The sequence below is a fragment of the Lichenostomus cassidix genome, chromosome 1 (assembly GCF_008360975.1).
Source record: "Lichenostomus cassidix isolate B80296 chromosome 1, HeHo_3.0, whole genome shotgun sequence".
Classification (NCBI taxonomy): domain Eukaryota; kingdom Metazoa; phylum Chordata; class Aves; order Passeriformes; family Meliphagidae; genus Lichenostomus; species Lichenostomus cassidix.
Window position 1 is genome coordinate 47,787,175 of NC_139479.1, and position 8,236 is coordinate 47,795,410.

Genomic DNA, 8,236 nt, shown 5'->3' on the forward strand with positions numbered 1-8,236 from the left:
GCTGCGGGCTCGCTCCTCTCCCGGTGCTGCCCTCCCGGGGCTCCCCCGCCCCACACAAACCCTCATTGAGGTTTTTTCCCCCACCTTCACTGTTAACAAAACCCGGTGATTAAGACTCGAAACTAACAAAGAGTTTTTCTTCCACCTTAACCTTGCACACAATCCTTTAACAAATTAATTAATCCTAATGAATTAACACTTCATTTATTTAAACGCGCTACAGTTCATGAATTAAATTTTCATGCAGTGATTAAAGGCTGTTAAAATATGCATGATTTCGTTAAAATTTTATAATAAATCAGGGCAATGTGTTACATGACAAGGCAACTACTTCCCAGCCCCTCGGAAGGTGCTTTGATTCGCGCGGGGGGCGGGGGGAGCCGAGCGCTCCGCTCCCTGTTTGGGCAGCCGAGCGGACCCCGGAGCGCGGTGAGACGCGCCTGGCGAGCGACCCCTGCCCCCTCGGAGCCCTCTTCTGCCTCTCTCGGGGGGAGGAAGGCTGCGTTTTCCGGCTACCCCGTGGGAACGTGGTGTCCTTGCAGCGCGGGCGGTGGTGGACGCGAGTAAAAGGCAGCAGCCCGTTTGCCCGCGGAGCTGGGGTGGAAGGGAGCAGGGTCTGGGAGGTGTTTTGCTGGAGGGGCTCCTCGGTGTGCTTTTTGATTCCTCCGCATCACTTTAAAGAAAGAGCGAGAAACTTTACTACCAACAGGAGCTGCAGTGTTTTCCACCGGACCTCTGTCTAGCTGCTCCGATCTCCATCCTTTCCCGAAAGGGGACGTTGTGAACTACCTTGGGACTTAAATCACCATCAAGCATTTCAATTTTTAATATGACAACATTCTACACTTTGGCTGCAAAAGCAATTATTGCGGCTTGTACATCAGTAATTAGCAGGTCTTTGCTGATGTAAGGAAAGTCCTCATTAGGACAAGGAAATACTTTTTGTGCATTCACCCAAAGGGTTGGTTGTGTTTTGTTGGGGGTTTTGTTTTTTTTTTTTCCTTCTGAAGGTTAATTTTGAGCATCTAAAAGGAAAATAGCTTTTACTTTAAATGAGATATTGAATTTCACTGAACTTCACCAAACAACACTTGTACTGTAGGTTTTCTCTCACTGCTCCCAGTGACACTCAGGGTAGGACAAGTACCGCGACTGCAAAATGTAAAGCTAACATTTGCTGAAATGAAAATATCCAGAAGGTTTAGAGTGAGCGGTGAGATCCACATTAGCAATTTTTGTTTTAAGTCGGGATATATAGCAAACTGTGTTCAGACGTTAATGGTTAGTATCATAAGCTTTAGTATATTCATCTTTGGGGAATCCTAAAAAGAGAAATCAAATACAATGGGTTACAGTAATTAATTTATAAATCGTTTCACTGTGGGAATAAGGGGTTACTTTATTGCCTTCTCGAGATAGGCAGTTCAGTCAATTAAGGAATTCTGCCTATTTCTTGCACTTGAAGCCCGAGAAAACTACGGGACACAAGTTTATATATGTATGTATGTATGTATGTATGTATGCCTCCCTTGCTTTATTGAGCATCTCGGGCCATAAACGTAGGGCTACAGCATGGTCGTGTCGCCAGTGAACTCGCTCCTCAAAGCCTGCGAGTTTATTGCCATCAGTATTCATGAGGCTGGACGTACCCACGAGGAATAGAAATAACGGCGAACATTAAGATAAAATCTATTACCAGGCCCGCGCGATTCTGAGCGTGGTTCAAGCCAACTGCCCGGGGAGCTGGCAGTGTGCGGCGGGGATAGGGGGGCCGCCGGGGCTGGTGACAAGGGGTGCTGCTTCCCTGCTGGCCCCGGGGAACCCCCTCGGGCAGCAGAGCCTGCTCTCGGTGTGGCGAAGGGAAGCAGCAGGGCAGTGGCGGCGCCGGGACAGGCTGCAGCACCGCAGGAGCGGGAGTTACGCTCAGCCTGTAATTTTTAGCTTTGCTTTAAAAGTTAGCGTAAAGTTAGTGGTTTTGCTTTAAAAAAAAAAAAAAAGTCCCAAGGACTGCGAAGAAAAGTTTTTCCTCCGGGACTTGATAAGTGACAGACCTAACGGTGCTCAAAAAAAACCTTCTTGTCCTTCCCTCTCCTGAAAGACCAGTCAGAGGTAAGACTTGGCTGCAATTCCCTATGGAGGCTTCTGCCTCCGGAGAAGCAGCGGGGAGCGGGCGGGGGCTGGCAGCGCTGCCCCAGGAGCCGGCAGTAGCTCGTCTCCTCCCCGGGGTCCGGAGGCTTTGCTCCCCCGCACGCCGTCACGCCTGTCCCTCGGGCGGTTTCAATGATGGAGCGAGGAGTCCCCGGCAGGGGGTGTGTCTCCAGCCGGGCGGGACTGCTTCACCCCCGAGGAGAATCCAGCAGGATGCATATGGGCAAGCTGCATGCCCACCCCCATCCCAGCGTTCAGAAGGCTCCTTGGAGATTGGGACCCTTAGAACTTCTAAAGGTCCTCACCTCCTCAGCCTCCGGCTGGCGCTGGGAACGAAGGTGGAAGAAGGGCTGAATTCTCTGCCTTTCTGGCCTCGGAAAATAAGCCAGTGGACAGAAGGGGTGTTTTTAAAAGTACTAGTGAGGGTTGATGTTCCTCTGGCCATGGAGAAGCTCTCGCCCAGCAGCACCTGCCATTGCCGTATGTTCCCATTCCTCTGGTGGCTGCCCGCCCTGGCTGCCCCGACTCAGCTCCTGCCAGCACAGAGGTTAAAGACCCGGCCGCAGAGGCAAAGCAAGTGTCCGGTGGTATGTGGGCAGGAAGGCAGGTCACCGCTTAGCCTAGAAATCCTCCTCTCGGCCGTCTTTGTCACCGCCTGCACAATTTTCCCTTCTCTCATCGTTTACCTTAGGGAAACCTGATGAACTTTTCTTGACAGCATCCTGCAAAGCAAGATTCTCGCAAAGACGCACTGGTAAGCACCCATGCATCCCAGGCGGAGCAGTATCCCACGCCTTCCTGCACCGGACGAGGAGGTGATCCTGGTTCTCCGTCTCCCTGCCCCGCCGGGCTCAGCTCAGGAGCACCGCGGCTGTGGGCTGGATCTCGCCATAGTCGGGAACAGCAGCCTGCTCAGCTCCGGCCTTGCTCCTGGAGCTGGGCGCTTTTCAGCAACTTTGGCGAAAAACGGTGTTGTCACCCACTTCCCTAGTCCTCCCCATCCCTTCCTCAGGAGGGTTTTTCTTTACAAGCCATGGTAGCTGAGAAGTAGCTATAATAACTCATGGCTTTAAAAAAAAAAAAAAAAGTCAATAAATACACATAATTTTGTGGATTCTGAGACAATGATTTCGATAAATAAGGAAAACCCAAACCCAGTTTCAAGTTCACCCCCTTCAGAGATGAAGTTGCATTCCGCCACCCCAGGAGACACGGTAATGGATGGAGATCTGGCTTTCTCTCGCACAAGTAATTGGCAGACGTTGCCTCCTTCCTCCTGGACTGGCTGGAGAGCTAGGGAAAGGCTTATGAAGACAAATGTGGATTTCACTTGGGGTTGTGGTGTGTGCTGTGTGTGCGTGTGTGTGTGTGTGTTTTCCTGCGTGACCTTTCGGCTGTGTTTGTGTGCATAAATAAGAGGAGTTCAGGAGAAACAGAACAATTCCGATGCACTCCCAGGCTGTCGCATCCCTGATCCAAACACCCCGCTGCCTCTCCCCGCTGCCTGCTTGCCTGCAGCCCTGCTGAAACAAACAAGGCAGCATCTGGTCGGTCACCGAGGGACGGCTCCAGAGCGCCCCAGGGGACAGGATTCACCTTGGGCCGTTCGCTAAGGATTCGTACTAATCTCACAGGCACAGTAGCAGATTCACTCCTTCCACAGTTTTGCCTCTGACTTCATAAGCAACTAGAAGAAAAAACAGAATCTACTTTAAAACGGGACAGAAATCCCGAATCACTCATAATACCAACAGTGTCACTCCCTAACTGTTTGATTCAAAGGCAAGAGTACTCTAAAGATAAAGCACAGAAAAGGTAGGGAAATAAGAGTAAGAAACAGGGAAGGAAGGAAGGAAGGAAGGAAGGAAGGAAGGAAGGAAGGAAGGAAGGAAGGAAGGAAGGAAGGAAGGAAGGAAGGAAGGAAGGAAGGAAGGAAGGAAGGAAGGAAGGAAGGAAGGAAGGAAGGACGGAAGGAAGGAAGGAAGGAAGGAAGGAAGGAAGGAAGGAAGGAAGGAAGGAAGGAAGGAAGGAAGGAAGGAAGGAAGAAAGAAAGGAAGAAAGGAAGAAAGAAAGAAAGAAAGGAAGAAAGAAAGAAAGAAAGGAAGAAAGAAAGAAAGAAAGAAAGAGAGAAAGAGAGAAAGAAAGAAAGAAAGAAAGAAAGAAAGAAAGAAAGAAAGAAAGAAAGAAAGAAAGAAAGAAAGAAAGAAAGAAAGAAAGAAAGAAAGAAAGAAAGAAAGAAAGAAAGAAAGAAAAAGAAAAAGAGAGAAAGAAAGAGAAAAAAAGAGAAAAAAAGAATTCTCTTTGTGATTATTTTCTGCTTCAGGCCACGCCAGTGCAACTTGGGTTTTCCCACGGAGCAGGAGTTGGGGCTGGGCAGCAGGAGGAGATGCAGTCTCACCTCCGCGGCGCTGTCCGTGCAGAGCGCACACGCACACACGCCCCGCGTGGGCGCAGTGGCTGTCACCCGCTGCGCCTGGCACAGCAAAACGTGCAATAAAACTACACGGGGTGGGGTAAAATTAAATTACAGGGAAAACAATAGCCTCTGAGTGGTTTAATCAAATGTCTGCTGCCGCAGGTCTTCTCCAGGAGTAGGTGTGTAATTCGCGGCAGGACCGGGGAGCGGCCGGAGGATGCCCCTTTTCTGTGGCGGGGCTCCGCGGCGCGGAGGGTCAGCGCACCTTTGTGCTTCAGTGTCGAGGGCCGGGCCGGTTCCCTCCGCCGCTCGGAGGGCAGGGAAGGGGCGCCCAGCCCCGCACCCCGCCCATCCCCGCCCCATCGGGGCGCCCCGGGCCGCGCTGGCGGCCGCGCAGCGCGCACGTGTGGCAGCCACAGGTGCCGCAGCCGCCCGGTGCTCGGTGCCGCTCGCTATAAGAGTGGCCCCGCCGCCGCCGCCCCGGCGAGACGGGCGAGGGCTGCGGGAGATGCAACAAGGCGCGGGGAGGCAAGGACCGGGGGCGGCGGGAGGAAAAGGAGGAGGAGGAGGAAAAGGAGGAGGAGGAGGAGGGGGAGGAGGAGGAAGGGGGGGAGACAGCTGATGTCTGTCAAAGCCGGAGCCGCCGCGCTCTCGCGAGAGCCCGCCCGGCGGTAGCCACGGGATGCGGGGCTCAGGTGCGGGCAGAGCGCAGCGCAGCGCGCCCGGCGCCGGGCAGCGGCAGGCAGAGGACTGAGTGAGGGAGGGAGGGAGCCAGGGAGACGGCGGGGGCCGGAGGGAGCCTTGCCGCCCGCTCGCCTACCCAGCCCAGCCTCGGCCACCGCGGCAGCGGCGGCGGCGGGGGCAGGGTCCGCTGCGGCACCGCCGCCACCACCGGCTCCACCACCGCCACCCGCCGCTGTCAGCGGCTTCCCCCGGCGGGAGGAGAGAGCCCGGAGAGCACTTTTCCCCCGACTTTAGGAGTGTTTGTGGATTTACATGCCAAGCCTTCAAGATGATGTCCATGAACAGCAAACAGCCTCATTTTGCCATGCATCCCACCCTACCTGAGCATAAATACCCCTCTCTACACTCCAGCTCGGAAGCAATAAGAAGAGCATGTCTACCAACTCCACCGGTAAGGGACAGACAGCTGCAGCTCTCTTCTTTCTTTCTCTCCCTTACACACACGCACACACTTTTCTTTCTTTCTCTCTCTCTCTCTTTTCTGTATACTGCATGTATGTGTATGTGCATTAATAAAAAAACCGCTGCGAGGCACATTTTGACAAGCGGCGCTTAATGTTTTTTTCATGTCTTCCTCTGCAATCATCTGAGCGCCTGTGATCTTTTTTGAAAGCGGTGTTCACACGAGTCTCCGACTTCATCCACTTTCTGTATTAATTTTTATGACTCGGCCTCTGAAAAGGAATGCGTTTTATGTGCTCTTGTGTTTGACACAATTCCCCAGCTGAGAGTTACAGATCCATTTCTTCTCCTCCTTTCTCTTCTCCCTTCGTTCAATTCTCCCCCTTTTAATTTATTAATTTATTTGTTCCCTTCACTCCTTCTTTCTCTCCTTTTCCGATTCCCCCTTGCTTCCTTACCTTTCTACTCTTCGCTTCTTTTCCTGTTTTGCTCCCTCTCCTCGCTTCTTCCCCCTCCCTCCCCCTCGCCATTATTCTACCCCATCCCCTGTTTCCCTTCACTTCCCCGGGCTGTCGCCTGCTATACCACGCTTCCCCCGATCTCTTGGCTCTTCCCCCCGATCCCGTACTCCTTACACGCCGATCCTACTGCCTGCTCCCCGGCCGTCACCCCAACTTTGCCCACCTCTCTCTCCCCTCCCTCGACTTTCCCCCCCTCCTTTTCCACGGCGCTCCCTCAACCCCACGCTGTCCCCCGCCTGTCCCCTTCCCCCTCCGCACTTTGCCCCCTCTCTGCCCCCTTGCCCTCCTCTCCCCGCACCCCGCTCTGTTTTGTGTCTCCTGCAGCTGCAGAGCAATATCTTCGCCAGCCTCGATGAGACCCTGCTGGCGCGGGCCGAGGCTCTGGCCGCCGTCGACATCGCCGTCTCGCAGGGCAAGAGCCACCCGTTCAAGCCCGACGCCACGTACCACACCATGAACAGCGTGCCCTGCACCTCCACCTCCACCGTGCCCCTGGCGCACCACCACCACCACCACCACCATCATCACCAGGCGCTGGAGCCCGGCGACCTCCTCGACCACATCACCTCCCCCTCCCTGGCGCTCATGCCCGGCGGAGGAGGCGGCGGAGGCGGCGGCGGCGGCGGCCACGACGGGGCGGGCGGCGGCGGCGGCGGGGCCGGCGGCGGCGGGGGCGGCGGCGGCAGCGGCGGGGGCGGCGGCGGCCTCATCTCCACCTCGGCCCACCCGCACTCGCACATGCACGGCCTGGGCCACCTCTCGCACCCGGCCGCCATGAACATGCCGTCGGGGCTGCCGCACCCGGGGCTGGTGGCCGCGCACCACGGCGCCGCGGGGCAGGTGGCCTCGGCGGCGGCGGTGGTGGGGGCGGCCGGCCTGGCCTCCATCTGCGACTCGGACACGGACCCGCGAGAGCTGGAGGCCTTCGCCGAGCGCTTCAAGCAGCGCCGCATCAAGCTGGGGGTCACCCAGGCCGACGTGGGCTCGGCGCTGGCCAACCTGAAGATCCCGGGGGTGGGCTCCCTCAGCCAGAGCACCATCTGCCGCTTCGAGTCCCTCACCCTCTCCCACAACAACATGATCGCCCTCAAGCCCATCCTGCAGGCCTGGCTGGAGGAGGCCGAGGGAGCCCAGCGGGAAAAAATGAACAAGCCCGAGCTCTTCAACGGGGGCGAGAAGAAGCGCAAGCGGACTTCCATCGCCGCCCCGGAGAAGCGCTCGCTGGAGGCGTACTTCGCCGTCCAGCCCCGGCCCTCCTCCGAGAAGATCGCCGCCATCGCCGAGAAATTGGACCTCAAAAAGAACGTGGTGCGGGTTTGGTTTTGCAACCAGAGACAGAAGCAGAAACGGATGAAATTTTCCGCCACCTACTAGGGGCGGGCGGGAGGGGCGGCCCCGGCTCCGGGGGCACCGGGGGGGCCGGGCCGGGGCACCGGGGGACGCCCACGCACCGCCACCGTCGCCTGAGACGCCGTGGGAGGCTCCTGGGGACCAAGGGACGATGTAGAAATTAAACGCGAACTACTCGGGGAGAGGGGGGGACGTGCGTGTGGGGTGGGTGCGCTATCAATTATTAAAACAAAAAAGACACCGGGACGCCAACGAGAAGAAGGAACAGAGAGGAGGTAAAAACGCTCTAGAAGCCCATGGGGGTCACTTCTCCGACCCTATCCCCTCTCTGCCCCCCACCCCCCGACAGAAAGAGGGAGAAAGAGCAACTTAAAGCGTAAACACACACAGACACACACCAATAAATACCGTGACAGCAACAACCACAAACCGAGAAACCTAAGTCACAGCTTTCCGAAGGAAAACAAAACCGACCAACAAATCCGGAAGGCAAAACTGTCGGTGATGATGATGCTACGTTTGGTTTGGGTCTCTTTTCATTACTTTCTGCTTTTCTTTCTTTTCCCTGGCTGGGTAGTGAATGAGGACAGCGGTGGTTTAGTGCGGGGGAACTTTTTCTTTGGTTGGCTTGGGTCTGGGTTTTTTATTTGTTTGT

General features: G+C 55.6%; 1 protein-coding gene across 1 annotated transcript; it reads left to right on the forward strand.

The window, feature by feature from the left end:
• Nucleotides 1–5,245: 5,245 nt before the first annotated feature.
• Nucleotides 5,246–7,746, forward strand: POU4F1 (POU class 4 homeobox 1). Its single transcript, XM_085057963.1, has 2 exons — nucleotides 5,246–5,699; nucleotides 6,556–7,746. The coding sequence occupies exons 1-2, from the start codon at nucleotides 5,577–5,579 to the stop codon at nucleotides 7,603–7,605; spliced, it is 1,173 nt and encodes a 390-aa protein (XP_084914089.1). The 5' UTR covers nucleotides 5,246–5,576; the 3' UTR covers nucleotides 7,606–7,746.
• The last annotated feature ends 490 nt before the right edge of the window (nucleotides 7,747–8,236 follow it).